Source organism: Odocoileus virginianus, chromosome 2 (assembly GCF_023699985.2).
Source record: "Odocoileus virginianus isolate 20LAN1187 ecotype Illinois chromosome 2, Ovbor_1.2, whole genome shotgun sequence".
Taxonomy (NCBI): Eukaryota; Metazoa; Chordata; class Mammalia; order Artiodactyla; family Cervidae; genus Odocoileus; species Odocoileus virginianus.
In genome coordinates, this window is record NC_069675.1 from 14,419,898 (window position 1) to 14,439,517 (window position 19,620).

The following is a 19,620-nucleotide window of genomic DNA, read 5'->3' on the forward strand; positions in this document are numbered from 1 at the left end:
TTACAAAATCTAGTGAACATAGATGTTATATGGCCCGTTATTGTGAATACACGAACGTGTAAAGGTTGTGTGGCCCTATTTTTCTGTAGTCTCTGTCATTCTCATACTACCTTCATGGTGTTTGTAACTCGTGAGTACCAACTATACTGAAATTTATTATTTGTTGATTCTACTTTCTTTTACCTCTTGCTCATTCTAAGAAGCAGTGTGCAGGAAATCACTGGTTTAATATACTAATTGAATATTCTTAATACTCAATAAAATAATAAGAGAATTATTAAAGTGGAAAGCCTTTGTCTTTACAGTAGCCAAATGTGGCTCTCGTACCACTTCAGGCCACACTTTGAGGAAACATGTGATGGTTTGTATTTTGGGCTGACTTTTTCCCTGGGGTTATATATACGAGTAGTGAATGCAGCAGACTGAGTATTGACCAAACACTGCTCGTTGAAAGGATTCATGCAACCGTAGACCTGAAAAGGATCTTAGCAGTCGTTTAGTCCATTTATTGCCAAAGAAACTAGTCCTGAGACCTAAATTTCTTTCTCTACATTTTAGTTAAGTGGTGGATCAGTCTCAGGTATGGGCTTTATTATTAATGATGTGCTTCTTAGGGTACAAAAATATACCTAAAATTGTAAAGATAGTAAGGAAATATCTGAACTGTGTTGGAAGTCATTCAGCTTGTGCTCTGTGCATAACTTCAGGGAGCACATCTAAAGTGGGGAGTGAGGTCAAACAGCATATGAATTTCCATTTAGGAATATTTCCATGGTAAGGCCATACTGTTTGAAAAACCTGGGATTTCAAAGTTGAATAACCTCGGCTTGGGCGGGGCAGAAGCCTTAGTAAATGTACTGAATTGGATCTTGAGGAGGAACAGCATCTGAGGTAGAGCCAGATCTCAGGATTTGGACCATTTGTCTCTTTATCTCTGCACCTGCCAATTTGAACGTTTTTATAATTCTTGTTAAGATTCCCAAGAAAGAGACTATGATTGTCCTAGCTCATCTTTTCACAGTAGACTGTAAAATGGATCATGGGTCAGAGTTAATTTCATAAAGCACCTTTATTGTGCAACAGATCAGCTTTAGTCTTAATTCTCCACAGTGGGGAGCTTGCATGGATCACAATGGGGATATTGCTAGGCTAGATTGGAAAGTTGGGTATGACAGTCATCGTGATGCATTTATTCATTTTTTTACAGTGCTAGAATTTTTATTTCATCTTAAAAACATGGAAGCATAATTAAGTTTTGTTTTTGTGCAGTCACTCAGTCATGTCTGACTCTTTTCAACGCCGTGGACTACAATATGCCAGGCTTCCCTGTCCTTCACCATCTTCCAGAGTTTGTTCAAACTCATGTCCATTGAGTCAGTGATGCCATCCACCCATCTCGACCTCTGTCATCCCTTACTCCTGCCTTCAATCTTTCCCAGCATCAGGCTCTTTTCCAATGAGTCAGTTCTTCACATCTGGTGGCCAAAGTGCTGGAGCTTCAGCATCAGTCCTTCCCATGAATATTCAGGATTGATTTCCTATGGGATTGACTGGTTAGATCTGCTTGCAGTCCAAGGGACTCTCAAAAGTCTTCTTCAACACCACAGTTCAAAAGCATCAATTTTTCGGTGCTTAGCCTTATTTATGCTCTCACATCTGTATACTGGAAAAACCGTAGTTTTTACTATACAGACTATTGTTAGCAAAGTAATGTTTCTACTTTTTAATATACTGTCTAGGTTTGCCATAGCGTTTCTTCCAAGGAGCAAGTGTCTTTTGATTTCATGGCTGCAATCACCATCTGCAGTGATTTTAGAGCCCGAGAAAATAAAGTCTGTTACTATTTCCATTGTTTTGCCATCTATTTGCCATGAAGTGATGGGACCCAATGCCATGATCTTAGTTTTTGAATGTTGAGTTTGAAGCCAGCTTTTTTCACTCTCCTCTTTCACCTTCATCAAGAGGCTCTTCATTTCCTCTTCGCTTTCTAATATTAGGGTGGTGTCATCTGCATATGTGAGGTTATTGATATTTCTCCCAGTAGTCTTGATTTTGACTTGTGCTTTACCTAGCCCGGCGTTTCACATGATGTACTCTGCATGTAAGTTAAATAAGCAGCATGACAGTATACAGCCTTGACGTACTCCTTCCCCAATTTTGAACCAGCCCATTGTTCCATGTCCAGTTCTAACTGTTGCTTCTTGATCTGCATACAGATTTCTCAGGAGGTAGGTTAAGGTGGTTTGGTATTCCCATCTCATTAAGAATCTTCCACAGTTTTTTTGTGATCCACACAGTCAAAGGCTTTAGCATAGTCAGTGAAGCAGAAGTAGGTGTTTTTCTGGAATAGCCTTGCTTTTTCTATGATCTAATGGACATTGGCAATTAGATCTCGGGTTCCTCTGCATTTTCTAAATCCAGCCTGTATATCTGGAAGTTCTTGGTTCACATACTGTTGAAACCTAGCTTGAAGGATTTTTGAGCATTACCTTGCTATCATATGAAGTGAGTGCAATAGTGCTGTACTTTGAACATTCTTTGGCATTGCCCTTTGGAATTGGAATGAACACTGACCTTTTCCAGTCCTGTGGCCACTGCTGAATTTTCCATATTTGCTGGCTTATTGAGTGCAGCACTTTAACAGCATCATCTTTTAGGATTTGAAATAGCTCAACTGGAATTCTATCACTTCCACTAAGTTTGTTCTTAGTGATGCTTCCTGAGTCCACTTGACTTCACGATGTAACTGAATTCATATTGATATATCTTTCATTTTCTTCTTTTCCTTTCACTTCTTTTCTCAGCTATTTGTAAGGCTTTCTCAACAACAGTAATTAAGTTACTGAACACTAAAAGTGGCTTGAAGGAGATAAATAATATTAAAAATACATTCTTGAGTTAATTGATTCTCAGAATTACTTAAAGCAAATACTTTAACCTTTGTTCATTTGAGATGGTTTTCAGTAGTTAAATGTATAAGCAAGCTATGATATATCTGTAATAATGAAATATTATTCAGCACTAAAAAGAAATGAGCTATCAATCTGTGAAAATACACAGAGGAACATTAAGTACATATTGCTAAGTCAAGACAATCTTAAGAGGCTAATACTGTATGATTCCAACTAGAATTACTATGGAGACAGTAAAAAGATCAGTGGTTGCCAAGCATTCATGGGGAGGACTGGAAGGTTAAATAGACGGTGGAGAAGGTAGTTTTTAGGGTAGTGAAACTGTTCTATGTGAAACTAATGGTAACTATTTGACACAAATAGCGCACCCTAATGTAAACCCTGAAGTTACCTTAATAATAATGTATTAGTATTCATCAGCTGTATTAAATGTACCATACCAATGCAAGATGTTAATAATAGCGGTAGTGGGGGAGGTGAGGAGTTACATGGAAACTGTCCTTTCCATTAAATTTTCTGTAAACCTGAACCCACTGAAATAAAATTTTGTCTCTAAGTTGAATATCAGTTACTTCATATGGTTCAGCTTAAAAGCACATACACTTTGACTGTTTAGTAAAATGTTGTCAGGTGGCTCTTCACCCTTCATGCCTGCCGTGCCTGGTGTCCTTGCGTTTGGCAGCTGTGGTTTAATGTGTCTAGAAAAGAAAGCATCTGCCTCCTTTTGTTGTGGAAGAGCAGGGCCTGCCGCGTGCTCTTGGTTGGGGCAGGAGCGTGGTTTCCGTGGTTCCTCACACAGGCTTTCAGTCAGTTCCCTGCTTTTGGCCAACTGCCTTACTAGTGCTTTCTCCCATACCTGATTCCTCCAATTCCAGAGCTTTTCCAGGGTTTTTTGTTCATGTCAGCTTGCTCCTGGTATCTGTGTATCCCTTCACAAGCAGGCGCTTAGGTGTAGCTCCAACTCCATTAAATAATTGACCACACTTTATCAGTTTACCATCTACAAAATTTGTGTCCCCTGTTGTTTCCTTTTTTTGTTGTTTTGAAGATTTATTTCTTTTTTCATTCATTTACTGTTATTTTGGTGAGATTTCTAAAAGAAGTGGAGAAACATTCTTTGTTCAGTATGTCTTGTTTGATCAGCCTGCTTTCAGTTTTTTAACTGTATTTTTAAAATGTGTTTAATTTTTATCTTGACCGTACTGGGTCTCCGTTGCTCCACGAGGGGGCTTTCCGGTTGTAGTGTGGGGGGACTACTCTCTGGTTGTGGAGCATGGGGCATCTCGTGGTGGCGGCTCCCTGTTACGGAGCACGGGCATCTCGTGGTGGTGGTGGCTCCCTGTTACGGAGCACGGGCATCTCGTGGTGGCGGCTCCCTGTTACGGAGCACAGGCATCTCGTGGTGGTGGTGGCTCCCTGTTACGGAGCACGGGCATCTCGTGGTGGTGGTGGCTCCCTGTTACGGAGCACGGGCATCTCGTGGTGGCGGCTCCCTGTTACGGAGCACGGGCATCTCGTGGTGGCGGCTCCCTGTTACGGAGCACGGGCGTCTTGTGGTGGCGGCTCCCTGCTACGGAGCACGGGCATCTCGTGGTGGCGGCTCCCTGTTACGGAGCACGGGCATCTGTGGTGGTGGTGGCTCCCTGTTACGGAGCACGGGCATCTCGTGGTGGCGGCTCCCTGTTACGGAGCACGGGCATCTCGTGGTGGCGGCTCCCTGTTACGGAGCACGGGCATCTCGTGGTGGCGGCTCCCTGTTACGGAGCACAGGCATCTCGTGGTGGCGGCTCCCTGTTACGGAGCACAGGCTCTGGGGCGCACAAGGTTCAGCAGCTGGTGGGCTCAGGAGTTGTGCTTCACGGGCAGTTGCCTCACAGCCTGTGGCGTCTTCCCAGACCTGTGTCTGAACCTGTGTCCCCTGCATCGGCAGGTGGATTCTTAACCTCCGGACCACCAGGGAAGCTCAGTTGCTTTCAGCTTGATCAATAGGAATTTGGTTTTATTTCACTTTGTTTTCTTCTGTTTTTGGTAATTATAGTAATTTATTGATTATATGTTCTCTTTAGAGCTCTGGGCAACTCTCTTTGGGAGGATGCTACTAATAACAAATAATACTTTTTAGATCACAATTAATACTCAATATGTCTGGAAAAAATGTCTCCAGAATCACAGTTGTGAACTTAAGTATGTATTTTTAAGTTGTTCACAGGGCTTAGGGCTCCTGCCAGAGGCTTGTTACTCTTTGGTCCACCTGGAAATGGGAAAACAATGCTGGTAAGAATTCTTTTTAAATTGGTACGTTCTATTGAGATATTAAGAGTATAATATGAATAAAAGAAACATTTCATTGTCACTGAATCTGTTATTTATGATTTGCTTTTTGTTATATACTTTCTCCCTACCGCCTCTTCCTCTCCCTCCACACTGCGCACCTTGCGGGATCTTAGTTTTCAGATCAGGGTTGAATCCAGGGTCATGGTAGTGAAAGCACTCAGTACTAACCAATGAACCACCAGGGAACTCCCAGGTTTTAAGCTAGTTTTTAATGATGAAGATAGGTGAAAAACCATATATGTTATCTCCAGTATTAGTTGGATGCTGGGAACAGTATAATTTTCATTATTTTCCCAAGTTAAATATTAAAATTTTGCCCTGGAAGAGCTTACCTTACTATATTGAATATCTTCCTAATCTCTGATTTTTTTTTTCTATTTTAGCAGGTTTATTTAAATAAAATAATCAGCCTGATACAGATTTCTTCCTTTCTTTTTTTCTAATTCAGGCATAACTGACATACAACAGATTGTTTTTTTCTATATCGTTTTGCCAGAAGTTTTTGCTAGAATCTGAATACCTCTTTTCCTGCATGACTCTGCTACAGGGAAACTAAATAGGGAAAGAGTAACTTTTTCCTTTAGCTGTTTATCTTTCTCTAACCAGTTATCTTCTATAACTGGGAAGAGAATAACACACCCTTCTTTTTTTTTTCAACCTGTCCCTTTGACATCTCAGAGAAAAGAGAGTGAGAAGAAGCACAGCTCCTCCTGCACCTTTTCCTCATTGCTGAGAAGGAAATGCATTGATTGCTATTTGTTGAAAATTGTGTCATACCTTATGTTTTTAGGAAATATTTTCTAGAAATTAAGTTGATCACATGTGGTTATCTTTTTAAAGCAATTGAACTAATATATTTACCCTTCTGATTTTTAAAGGCTAAAGCAGTAGCTGCAGAATCTAATGCAACCTTCTTTAATATAAGTGCTGCAAGTTTAACTTCAAAATATGTGAGTGTTCTTTTTCCAGTATTGTCATGCTTTAAGTTACTGGCTAAATGTTACTGTGTTAAGAATAAATGGCAATAACATTACGTGAAGATGTTTTTCTATGAGTTTTATATCTATTACATATTATTTAAATATCTATTTTTTACTCTTAAAAGTAGAAAGTTACGTGCATTTGTTGGCTCGTTTAAAAGTGAAATTTTTCTGTGAGATTTGTTTATTAGGGTTGTGTATTAAAGTACCACAGACTAGCTGGCTTGAACAATAGAATTGGAGGCTAGAAGTACAAGATCAGGTACCGGCAGAGGTCTCAGTTTTGTAAAGTAATTAAAAGTAACTATATAGTGATACTTTTCCTGGTTAAGTTCTGCTTCCTGTGTGAAATTTTACAAGTAAAACTGTTGTTACAGTAGGCTACCTATATTATGCACATACTACAGCAGAGAACAGTCTCCTGGAAGTTAGGAGGTAGGGATGCCAACCTAACTTAGATATAGAACTGGCCTTAAGAAAGTATCACTTTAGGTTTTACTTCCTTTATAAAGTGGCTTTTTTTTTTTTTAATGTATTTATTATTTTTGGCTAGGCTGGGTCTTCATTGCCACGTGCAGGCTTTCTCGAGTTGTGATGAGCAGGCGCTGCTCTGTTGTTGCGATGCACAGGCTTCTCCTGGTGGTGGCTTCTCTCATTGCAGAGCAGGGGCTCAGTAGTTGTGCCCCTCAGGCTTCGTTGTTCCCACAGCATGTGGAATCTTCCCAGATAAGGGTTTGAACCCAGGTTCCCTGCACTGAGAGGTGGACTCACCCACTGGATCACCAGGGAAATCTTACAGTGTTGAAGTCATAAGAGGTGATCTCTCACAGTTCCTTCTGGCTCTGAGAATATTTGTTTTGCAGAATCTAAATCTGAGGCTTTTCCTTTTTTTTTTTTTTAATTTAATATTCAGTAAAAACAGATGCCACCTAGAGGACAAAGTAGTTTATGTAGTAGATTACTGCAAACCTCATGACCCTTTCGAAGCATAGATGCTTTGGTGTATAAATGGCTTTAGTATAGTGTTCAAGACCCTGATAATGTCTTAAGGAGTGTTCATAGACCACCTGGACTACCTAGAAATGCTTTGACATTTATTGACAGTGGTATTGTGAGAATGGATTTTCAAGATGTTTTTAGTAGAGCAAGTTTTGTTTAGGAGTTCAGTTCAGTTCAGTTCAGTCGCTCAGTCGTGTCCGACTCTTTGCAACCCCATGAACCGCAGCACACCCGGCCTTCCTGTCCATCACCAACTCCCAGAGTCCACCCAAACTCATGTCCATTGAGTCAGTGATGCCATCCAACTGTCTCATCCTCTTTTATCCCTTTCTCCTCCTGCCCTCAATCTTTCCCAGCATCAGGGTTTTTTCCAATGAGTCAGCTCTTCGCATCAGGTAACCAAAGTATTGGAGTTTCAACTTCAACATCAGTCCTTCCAGTGAACACCCAGGACTGATCTCCTTAGAATGGACTGGTTGGATCTCCTTGCAGTCCAGGAGACTCTCAAGAGTCTTCTCCAACTCCACAGTTCAAAAGCATCAATTGTTCGGCACTCAGCTTTCTTCACAGTCCAACTCACATCCATACATGACCACTGGAAAAACCATAGCCTTGACTAGATGGACCTTTGTTGACAAAGTAATGTCTCTGCTGTTTAATATGCTGTCTAGGTTGGTCATAACTTTCCTTCCAAGGAGTGTCTTTTCATTTCATGGCTGCAGTCACCATCTGCAGTGATTTTGGAGCACGTTCTAATTTACGTGCTTCTATAAATACACCCTGCAGCCTAAATAAAGCTTAAGGTATATTCCTGCATCCCTCTGTCCTCTGGTGTTCCCTCTTCTCAGTAGTTACATCCCAATCTCAAGTCTTAGGAATGCATAGTGAAACAAGACAGAGATATATTTTGTTTTTTTAAAGTACTCACCAGATTCTCTTAAATAATAAATAAGTAGTCTATTTACTAGTATTATAAGGAACAATCAATAACCCCCCCACTCCTATTCTTTAAACCAGATCTTTGGTTGCTGTAAAGAAAGAGCAGTTAAATTCTTAGGTACTAGATTTCAGTAGTGAAGTTATAAAAGCCGGAGGGAGCAGCCTTGGTTTTATGGGTTTAACAGTGTATGATGCCTTGTCTTAGGTGGGCGAAGGAGAGAAGTTGGTGAGAGCTCTTTTTGCCGTGGCTCGAGAACTTCAGCCTTCCATAATTTTTATAGGTAAGAACATGTCTGCCAACAGCTTAGTTGAACATTTGTAAAATTTCCTTCTCCCAAATGTCAGGGAATGATAGGAAAGATTATTCAGAAGTAAAAAGTTTTTTTTTTTAATTTTTATTGACGTATAGTTGCAGAAGTAAAAAGTTTTTAAAAAGCACAAGGTTAAAGACTATCCAACAAATTGAGTAGTATACATTATATTAAAAACCTAAACAGTAAACTAGGTTAGTCTCAGATCACTCATGTAGCTTGGGTTTTAATTAAAGTTTCATCCTTGTATTTCCTCTAGATGAAGTTGATAGCCTTTTGTGTGAAAGAAGAGAAGGAGAACATGATGCTAGCAGACGTCTAAAAACTGAATTTCTAATAGAATTTGATGGTGTACGTATTGATTATGATATTTTTATGTGGTAGCATTTTAGTGTATGTATTTTCCAACTGAATGGCCCAAATTAGAAATAGACATCTTCATTGTGTTTTTATTACTTTAAAAGTATTGAAAAAAAAATTTGACTTATAGGTACAGTCTGCTGGAGATGACAGAGTGCTTGTAATGGGTGCAACTAACAGGCCGCAAGAGCTTGATGAAGCTGTCCTCAGGTAGGGAAATTTATGTGGAAACGCACACATTTGTTATAGGTTATTTACTCCTTCATTCGTCTCACATATTTTTTTGTCACGTATCTTTTGTATTTTAAGCATTATACTTAAAGAAGTGTACGTGTCTCTTTCATTCTCAGTGTGAAGACTAAATTCATTGTTTTCCTCTCTATATCCATCTTCTGGCCTCTTGTTAGTAAACAAAACTTTTGAGGACAGGACCAGCATGATATCAGGAAAACTATTTTTAACTTTATAGTTTTAGGCAAATTGCTTATTTCTTTTTGGTTGGATTAAAGTATCTTAAAACTCCCAAACTGATTTTTACCCTGCTAACACAGTTCATGGGAGTGCATTCTCTCTTCTCGTGTGTTTGAGCAAATGTGTTCCCTTTCTACTGGGAGGACAGTTTGACTCAACATAAAATTCTTGGACCTCCCATCTTTTCCTGAGGAATTTGTAACATTGCCTGTTGTTTCTAAGACTGGATGTTGCAGTGTGAAAGTCTGAAGCCAGCCTGCTTTTTATTCACATTTATGGGTTAACCCAGTAGGGTTAGTGTCTAATCTCCTTTCTACTACTACTGTTACTTTTGTGACCTTTGTTTCTGTGGTGGGTTTTGTTTTCTTTTTTATTGCTTTCCTGTTCTTTGCAACCCCATTTTTCATCTTTTGTTGTCTTACTTCTTTGAACCTTTCTATCTCATTGAGTTCTTATTTCATAGGAGCCTTTTTTTTTTTCATTAAATTATTTTCTTGGAAAGACATTTAGTCACAATTTTAATTTGCTTTATGGCAAAATCCTCTTGTGAATGTTCTTCATTTTATCTATTTTATGTTTACTGTGTTCTTTCGCCTCTTTTTTTGGTACTGTTTTTTAAAATCAGTCCTATGCTTTTGTCTGTTTTGCCTATTTTATTTGAATAAGGGGAGTATTCTTGGAGAACCTAATTTTGGAAGGATGTTGTAGAAGAGCTAGAAAAGTAAGATAGCAAGGCAAATATCTTGAATTGTCCTATATACCCTAGACTGGTGGGCAGTCTCCTTGACTCACAACATACCCCACCTGGTAAAGAAGTGTACGTGTATATAAATAAGAGATTGGGTCGATTTAGTCTTCTTCAACTGAAAAAGATTGGCCATTTCAAGACAGCTTGTCCTTAGACTGACTGATGTCTTCTTACAAAGATGTTGTGTCTTTGAGTTTCTTTTCTCAGCCTCATCTTCCTTGTCATTCCTTTACTACTGACTAGGGTCACATGGTCTGCAGAGCCAGTCCTCACGTGCTTGTTTAAATGTGGAGAGGTTAGTTTTATTGCCCCTCAGAGTGTTCTCTGTCTCCTCTGGAAAACTGCTCTGACAACCGTGTCTGGAGTTTGCAGTGGCAGGTCCTGTCTGTATTCACTTTTGTAGGTGTAATTTTCACTGCCCTAGGTATGCCTTCTTCGTACGTTTTAGTTTGGTAAACATTACCTAGTTTGCTGATGATGGAGTTTACATTTCTGTTTCTGTTGTTCTTGTTGGTTTTAGTTGTTTTCAATTTCAAGGAGATAGCAGAGATCTGTTTCTTCAACTTCTTGTATCAGATATTTTGTTTTAAAGTGTTAACTACTGTTAAAAAATACAGATACACAAATGGTTAATTTAGTTCTGACAATACTAAGGATTTTTAAACATTAACTAGAATTTTTTTTAGTTTTTTTGGAGTATAGTTGATTTACAATGTTCTGTCAGGTACAGGTGTACAGTGGAGTGAGTCAGTTACACATACACATGTATCCACTCTGTTTTAGATTCTTTTCCCATATAGGTCATTACAGAGTATTGGGTAGTCTTCCCTGTGGTATATACAGTAGATCCTTATTAGTTATCTATTTTATATATTTAACCAGAATGTTTTAAAAGAGTGCCTTTTTACACTGATGACTACTAAAATGTATTCAAATGCCTTGAGCATTATATTTAAAGCTTTGTTTTTGTTATTTGCTATTTAAATTCAAAACTGTATTTCTGAGATTGCTTGAATCCTTTTTTTAGGCGTTTTACCAAACGGGTTTATGTGTCTTTGCCAAATGAGGAGGTATGTATCCATGTTTGAACTTTTTAATTTTAGGCAGAAACAAGATCTACCATTTAACATTATTATGTCTTCTAGTACATGGTACAGTTGCATGTATGTACAACTGTACATATACATACATGTACAGCTGTACATACATGGTACAGTTTGGCAGTTTCTTAAAAAGATAAAACTTACTGTAAGACCCCATGGGCTTCCCAGGTGGCGCAGTGCTAAAGAATCTGCCTGCCAACGCAGGAGACGCAGAAGATGCGGTTCAATCTCTGGGTCAGGAAGATCCCCTGGAGGAGGAAATGGCAACCCACTCCAGTATTCTTGCCTGGAGAAATGCCATGGACAGAGGAGCCTGGAAGGCTACAGTCCATAGGGTCGCAAAGAATCAGACACGACTTAGCAACTGAGCATGCATGTAAGACTCTAAAATTTTATTTAAAAGATTCTACTCAAGAAATGAAAACGTATATCTATACAGACATGTACAAGAATTTTTACAACAGCATTATAAATAATAGCCAAGAACTGCAAAAAAATCTAGTCATCAATTGGTGAATAGATAAACAAATGTGGTTATTCCTTTTATTGCTAAACGGTACCATACCATTCCATATATGGCACTTTCACATACTGTAATATGGTCAAAAACATTTGATTAAGTGCGGGATGCCAGATGCAAAAGATTACCTATTATATGATTCCATTTATATGAAGTGTCTAAAAAAAGGCTATTCCTAGAAACATAAAGTAGAGTGTGGTTAGCTAAGGCTTTGGGTGGAAGTCAGAATTAATTGCACACAGACACAGATGAGCTTTTTGGAGTGATAGAAATGTTCTAAAGTTGGATTATGGTGATGGTTGCACAACTCTAATCTTATTAAAAGTCAGTGAATTATAGACTTAAAGTGGGTGAGAGTCCATTATATATGAATCCATAGCTTTAAATTGTGGTTGTCTGCCTCAGACCCTTAACATCCTTGGTGGTAGCAGCAGCTATTTGCTTAGTGCTTTATTTGGATTAGTTTTAACTCTTTTAGGAACTTTCAAAAAATTGTCATTTTAATAAATACAAGTGAGACTGTAAGAGGTAGAGTGTTTTGTGTAAAATCATAGAGCTTCTAAATGAGTGTTAGGATTTGAACCTAACTCCTGGATATTTTATTAAGCTAACTCTTAGGACTGATAATTCTTTAATATTTCTTTTCAGACACGACTACTTTTATTAAAAAATCTACTATGTAAACAAGGAAGCCCATTGACCCAAAAAGAACTAGCTCAACTTGCTAGGTGAGTGATTTGATTTCGTCTGTCCTGCAGCTTTTCTTTATTTTTAAGAAGTCTTTTTTCTGTTTTGTTTAAAGTAAGCTCATGTCTGAAACGAGTAATTTATCTGAAAACTTGTTTCATTCTCTACTTCCTTTATCTTCTCACTTATCTCATTTTCTTATGTATGATACCTAAATTTCATTTTCTAAATCCTCTGGAAGACATGACCTATTAGCTATTTGCTAATGATGGTACTGTATTTTTTTTATAAACTTAAGTTGTATTAAAATAATTGTTCAGATGTAAAACGTTGCATATTTGCCCACACCAACAGGTATTTTCACTTAAACTTGTTCTTTTATATTACACATAATTTTTTTTAAACTTTGACATCTTCAACTTTTTTTTATAAGTGGTGTATTAAGTAGAAACTGAGTATAGGAGATACATTCGTGCATTTTTAGTCATTGGAAAAAACTGAAAAAGTAATTTAAAATATTCAACAAGAATGTGAATAGTTAGTATTGTTAGTAAAAACTCTTGAGTTCCTAGATACCTATGAAAAAAGAACAAATTCAGTACTTGGAAATATTGAGAGCCTTATACAAATTCAGTACTTGGAACTATTGAGAGCCTTCTTTGTTATTCCAGTAAAAAATCCGCTAATAATGTTTCTGCAGTTACTTAACAGAGTGCATGATAAGTAAATGTTTTTTTCCTGTTCTATTTTCCTCCTCCTCTTGACTTCCCTAGTTCTTAGCTCCCTTTAATAATCTCTTGGCTGCCCAGGCGTTCCCACTGTGGCATCCCATTCAGGTGTACCTCTTTTTGCCAATGTCTTCTACCCCAGACCCTTCCTTCACCCTGTCTGTCCTGTAGAGTGTCCTACAGATGAAGAACTCTTCCTTGATTGCCCCTCAGTCCATCAAGGCAGTTCTTGGTCTAGATAGAGACTCATTAATCTGTAGAGAAGTGATTGCAGTTATGTGTCGTTGGCCAGCAGTGGTTTATTGATATGACCTTTCCCAGGCACGTATTTACAACTTAATGGAGTCTCCTGGAGATGCAGCATACCTTAATCTAAAGGAATGGTTCTATTTCCTAATGCCATACACAAAGATAAACTCAAAATGCATTAAAGACCTAAATGTAAGACAAGAAACTATAAAATTCTGAGAGGAAAACATAGGCAGAACAGTTGACAACATAAAAAATCAAAACAAAATCCTCTATGACCCACCTCCTAGAGTAATGGAATTAAAAGCAAAAATGAACAAGTGGGACCTAATTAAATTTAAAAGCTTTTGCATTGCAAAGGAAACTATAAACATGGTGAAAAGAAAAGCCTCAAAGTGGGAGAAAATAATAGCACATGAAACAACTTTAAAAAGGATTAATTTCCAAAATATGCAAGAAGCTCAAACAATTCAATACCAGAAAAACAAACAACCCAGTCAAAAAGTGGGGAAAAGTCCCTTAACAGACATTTCTCCAAAGAAGACATACAGATGGCTAACAAACCCATGAAAAAATGCTCAACATCGCTCATTATTAGAGAAATGCAAATCAAAACCACAATGAGATACCACCTCATACCAGTCAGAATGGCCATCATCAAAAAGTCTACAAACAATAAATGCTGGAGAGGGTGTGGAGAAAAGGGAAGGCTCTTGCACTGTTGGTGGGAATGTAAATTGATATAGCCAGTATGGAAGATGGTATGGCAGTTCCTTAAAAAGCTAGGAATAAAACCACCATATGACCCAGCAATCCCACTCCTAGGCATATACCCTGAGGAAACCGAAATTGAAAAAGACACATGTACTCCAGTGTTCACTGCAGCACTATTTACGATAGCTAGAACATGGAAGCAACCTAGATGTCCATCAACAGATGAATGGATAAAGAATCTATGGTACCTATACACAGTGGAATATTACTCAGTCATAAAAAGGGGATGCATTTGGGTCAGTTCTAATGAAGTGGATGAGCCTAGAGCCTACTATACAGAGTTAAGTAAGTCAGAGAAATATAAATATCACACACTACCCATACATATGGAGTCTAGAAAGATGGTACTCATGAGTTTATTTATAGGGCAGCAGTGGAGAAACAGACAGAGAGAACAGACTTACGGACATGGGGTGGGGGAGGAAGGAGATGGTGAGATGTATGGAAAGAGTAACATGGAAACTTACAGTGCCGTTTGTGGACATAGATAGCCAGTGGGAATTTGCTCTTATGACTTGGGAAACTCGAACAGGGGCTCTGTGGCAATCTATAGGGGTGGGATGGGGAGGGAGATAGGAGGGAAGTTCATGAGGGAGGGGGGACATATGTATACCTAAGGCTGATTCATGTTAATATTTGGCAGAGAACAAAATTCTGTAAAGCAATTATCCTTCAATTAAAATAAATTAATTAAAAAATAAAAAGGGAATGGTTCTAATGGGGAAAATTTGAGGCATTATAAGGAACCAGTAGGTTGTTTTGTTTTTAGTGAGTGGGCCTTCCTGTGCCCTTAAAAATCAAATCATGTAGCTGTCTGCTTGATGACAAAGGCCAACTAGGGTTTTACCCTCTTATTATGTGGCAATTTTAAATCTTGAAAGGTAAAAATAACTTGCTCTTTCTTCCTTCTTATTCTCAGAATGACCGATGGATACTCAGGCAGTGACCTAACAGCTTTGGCAAAGGATGCAGCACTGGGTCCTATCAGAGGTAGGAATTCCAAAGCTTTAAACATTTAGAACTGTTTATTATACCATTCAGAAGTTTAAGAAGTCCTTATTGAGAGGTCTTTTTTTTTTTTTTTCCATTTATTTTTATTAGTTGGAGGCTAATTACTTTACAATATTGTAGTGGTTTTTGTCATACACTGACATGAATCAGCCATGGATTTACAAGTATTCCCCATCCTGATCCCCCCTCCCACCTCCCTCTCCACCCAATTCCTCTGGGTCTTCCCAGGGCACCAGTGAAGTAAGCCAGAAAGATAAAGACCAATACAGTATACTAACGCATATACATGGAATTTAGAAAGATGGTAACGATAACCCTATATGCAAAACAGAAAAAGAGACACAGATGTACAGAACAAAATTTCGGACTCTGTGAGAGGTCTTTTTTATTCGTTGGAAAGCAGTAAAGCTGAATCAGTGGAAAACTTCATTAAAACTTGATACAGAGTTTCTAGACTTAAGGTTAAGTAACCTTTCTGAGAAAAGCTTTAGATTCATTGGCCACATATGCTCTCTGTAGCATATTCTGCTGTTGCTGTTGATACTGCTTTTGCTGTTTCTTCTTTCTCTTCCTTTTCCTGCTCTTCATTCTCCTCCTTCCTCCTCTTCCTTCTCCTCATCCTCCTCCTTCGTGCCCCTCCCCCCTTTTTTCCCCACAACACAGAAAATGTGAAAACATTCTTAGTTCACAGACCATATAAGGACAGTCCATGGATCATTGTACCATGAACCTTGTTCTAGACAGCAGACTTTGCAACTTGATAGTAGGTTAGCAGCAAAAAAAAAAAAAAAAAACCCTCAAGAATAAGAGAGCTTTTTAAAGCAAGTGAAAAAGAATAATAAAGGGAAAATGTTCTTATCTATTTTATGGTTCTTTTCAGTTCAGTATTTGAATATCACTTGAAATTAATGTGTGTAAGGAAACTTATATAAATATATATTTTTACTTTTATCATTATATGTTATCTTTTGAAAAATTGCAGCAAAGTATATCATTCATTGCTTTGTTTGATTCTGAAGTACCACATCTGTCATTGTTAGGTTATGTTAAACTCGGTGATAATCACTTTAGAGTAGATGTTCTCAGCTGCTTTTCCACAGGCAGCATGGGAAGTGGACGGGTGATGCTCCCAGGTTTGCACTCTGATTACTGGTTATGATGGCAAAATAGAACATGGAACATGCAACTTCAGAATCTCTCTCTCACAGTCAAACAGACTACTGGTTAAGAACTGCTGCTTTAGAGAGTAATAAATATAACCTTGAGAATATATTTTGAAACTGGGTTTTAGTCAAGCTTTTAGTCAAGCATTTTAGTCAAGCTTTCATTATGCTGGAGACATAACATCTTGTTCAGATACTGAACTCAGAAACGTTAGCTAATGTAGAAATCGCTTGTATTTTGGGGGATATGTTAGCTGTTATTCTGGGGGAAAAAAGTTGTTGACTTAAAACAACTAATGACTTTTGTAAAGAAGTTGCATTATTTTAAGTTTACTTTCAGATTTATAGATTCTATTGTTCTTGAGCAATATATGAAGAAACCAATGACTTCTAGGAAAGAATATTAGTCTAAGCATTTATAAATTCTATGTGCTCTTATTATTATTCTGTTTTTCTCAATATAATGATTTATATTGAACATGTACTTTTAGATTATTGAACTTTGTTAATTTAAACTTGGAAGTCTTTTTTTCTCTAAGTGGCTCATTTTTATATTTTACAGAACTGAAACCAGAACAAGTGAAGAATATGTCTGCCAGTGAGGTAAATTGTTTTATAATTATCTTTCTTTTGTCTGGCCCTGTGGATTGTAAGATGTATCTTTTGTCTGGATTTTTCCAGTTTGATTAGAAACCAGAAAAAAAATTACTTTTGCTTCATTTCAAAATATGGAGGACTGTCAAATGATGGTCTCCTTTGGTGTCCTTTGGTAATGCACAAAATATATTATAGATAATAATTAAATCATTTTCTGTCAAATCATTATATAAATACTAAACAAAACAAACTTATAGGCAACTTGAGAATTTTATACACTGTAAAGATGGCATATAACAGGTAATGTTTGTTTTCTTTCTTATAAAAGCAATACAGTTTCCATTGTAACATAATTTGTTAAATCTTAAAAGTATGGTAGGTCCCCTTATGAGATGCTGAAGCATTACTTTTGAAAAAAATTGCCTGCAAAATATAGGATTGGATATGCAGAATGATCATAACTATGTAATCAGACATTTTAAATCAGATTTAAATTATGTAACTTATTTCTTGGAGCTCAGATAGCACCTGAGACATTACTAACCAAAGAGACTTCATTCTTGGCATAGAATAGAGAATAGAACTCCACTGGAGTTCAAGTGTGAACTCCAAAAAAAAAAAAAAAACCAACAAAAACCCCCAGAAATGTGGACTGGAGGCTGGCAAGGGTTTTGCACATTGCAGACAATCCTGTCCAAGTATTAATAGTAAAATCTTAATGTAGAGAATGAGTGTACTTGAGTATGAGTACATTTTGGCAGTCCTTTTTCTTCAAGCTTCCAAGTAAATTTGAGGTTATTATCTTCAGGCATCTTGTGCATGGTGGTTAACCAGCTACGTTACTAAGAAAGCCTTCACACTTCTTGCAACCACCCTTTTCCATTGCAACAGTCTAGTTTACCTGGAGTGTATGTGGCATGAATGAAGCTTTTTAGGAATAAAAAATTCCACATATCATATACTTTGGTGTTTAGCTATGATTACCTTTAAAATTCACATTTAAAGTATAGTTTCATGTTCCTCTTATCTGACTCATTGATTCCCTATATTTCTAACTTAAAAAAAATATATTAGTACTAAGTGTTTTGAGGGCTTTTTTGCTTATGTATAAATTATTAACACTATCCCATCAATATATTATTTTTTAAATGTTCTTTTAGCATAAACCTAATATGTGCTTTTCTATCCAAAAAGTAAGCACTGTGCATGAATTATTTCTTTCCCACACACCACTCTCCCTGCCTTGGACTCAAGACAGGTAAATCTGGTATTTCATGTATATACCCTGGCCCCCCTAGATGAAAATTGAAGAAAGGTCTATTGTGTGACACTTTTGGCCTCTGTCTTGGTCCTGTGAACAGACCATACAGAATGAAGGAGCTAATCAAGGCCGTAAGTAATGAACTATAACCATCAGTTGGCAAATGATTTTTAGTAAGAAGTTGTCTACTAATTCCTAATCAACTTCTGCAAAATCCACTGAGCCCCATGTCTGCAAGTATTCCTCACTCTATCTCAAGTGCCTCTGCCCTGGCATTTTCTGTGAATAAGGAAACCCACTCCAATATTCTTGCCTGGAGAATTCCATAGACAGAGGAGCCTGGCAGGCCCCAGTCCATAGGGTCGCAGAGTCAGACACCACTGAGCAACTAACACTTTGACTTTTTCACTTTCAACCATTCGGAAGGCCACTAAAAACCTATAAATGGATGCTTGGATATAACTTCATTAGTACCTTATACTAATTTTATGAAAGCAAGTGGGTGGCTTAGGGAATAGGAGAAATTCTTAGGAATCTGTCCATAATTATTTCATAAGAAAGAAACTTGTTTTCTGTTGATAGTGGATTTATTAAGCTTTATGTTTTACCCATCCTGAGAATTATACATACAACTAAACTTTAACATTTTTCTTCTTCATTGAAGAAATTGAACTTAAATATAGTTCCCATTTTACTTGAAGAATAAATTGAGTCTGTTTTCTTTTTTTAGTAACTCTTCTAGAGTCATGATTTTAAAACAAGGTAATTCTGTGGCAATAGCTATCTATTACCATATAACAAAACTTGCCACAAAATTTAGCAGCTTAAATGACACGTGTTTATTATCTCACATTTTCACAGAGAAAGGAATATGGGCACAGTTTAGCTGAATCCTCCACTTCAAACTCTCTGCGGGCTGCAGTCAAGGCATTGGTCTAGGGTTTCTTACAAAGCTGTAATCAGGATGTTGTCTGGGGCTATAGTCATTATAAGGCTTAAACTAGAAAGATCTGCTTCCAGGCTCATGTGTTTTTTTGTGTTTTGTGGGGGTTGTTTTTTTTTTTTTTTGCCAGATTAATTTCCTCTTGTGTTGTTGGCCTGGAAGCCTCAGTTTTCTCTGTTTATTGGCTGGAAGCCACCTTCTATTCGTTGTCACATAGGCCTCTCCAACATAGTAGTTTGCTTCATCAAAGCCAGTGAGCCAGGAAGAGAATAGAGAGTGCCAGCAGGATGGAAGTCATAGTCTTGATGACCTAATCATGGAAGTCACATCTCAGCACTTTTGTTGTAGTCTGTTCTTCGGTCCAGTCTACACTCAGGGGAAGGGATTACACAAGGGCATATATAACAAGAGATGGAATCATTAGGAGACATGGCAGGAGATACCTGCCATGTCTGTAAATCAATTTAATTTTATGTTTAATGGGTCACACTTGGCCAGCAAAATCTGCTTTTGTATTAAGATGAGCCCTC

The 19,620-nt window shown here is 37.7% G+C and overlaps 1 protein-coding gene across 4 annotated transcripts in view; it reads left to right on the forward strand.

The window, feature by feature from the left end:
- Nucleotides 1-19,620, forward strand: part of SPAST (spastin) — a 52,453-nt gene that overhangs the window by 28,620 nt on the left and 4,213 nt on the right. For all 4 annotated transcript variants that reach the window (XM_020882770.2, XM_020882769.2, XM_070476574.1 and 1 more), the window contains 9 exons: nt 5,112-5,186; nt 6,125-6,196; nt 8,370-8,445; nt 8,735-8,826; nt 8,966-9,045; nt 11,082-11,124; nt 12,326-12,405; nt 15,035-15,105; nt 16,852-16,892. In XM_020882770.2, the coding sequence (XP_020738429.1) occupies nt 5,112-5,186; nt 6,125-6,196; nt 8,370-8,445; nt 8,735-8,826; nt 8,966-9,045; nt 11,082-11,124; nt 12,326-12,405; nt 15,035-15,105; nt 16,852-16,892 (630 nt within the window). The remainder of the gene's footprint in view (nt 1-5,111; nt 5,187-6,124; nt 6,197-8,369; nt 8,446-8,734; nt 8,827-8,965; nt 9,046-11,081; nt 11,125-12,325; nt 12,406-15,034; nt 15,106-16,851; nt 16,893-19,620) is intronic.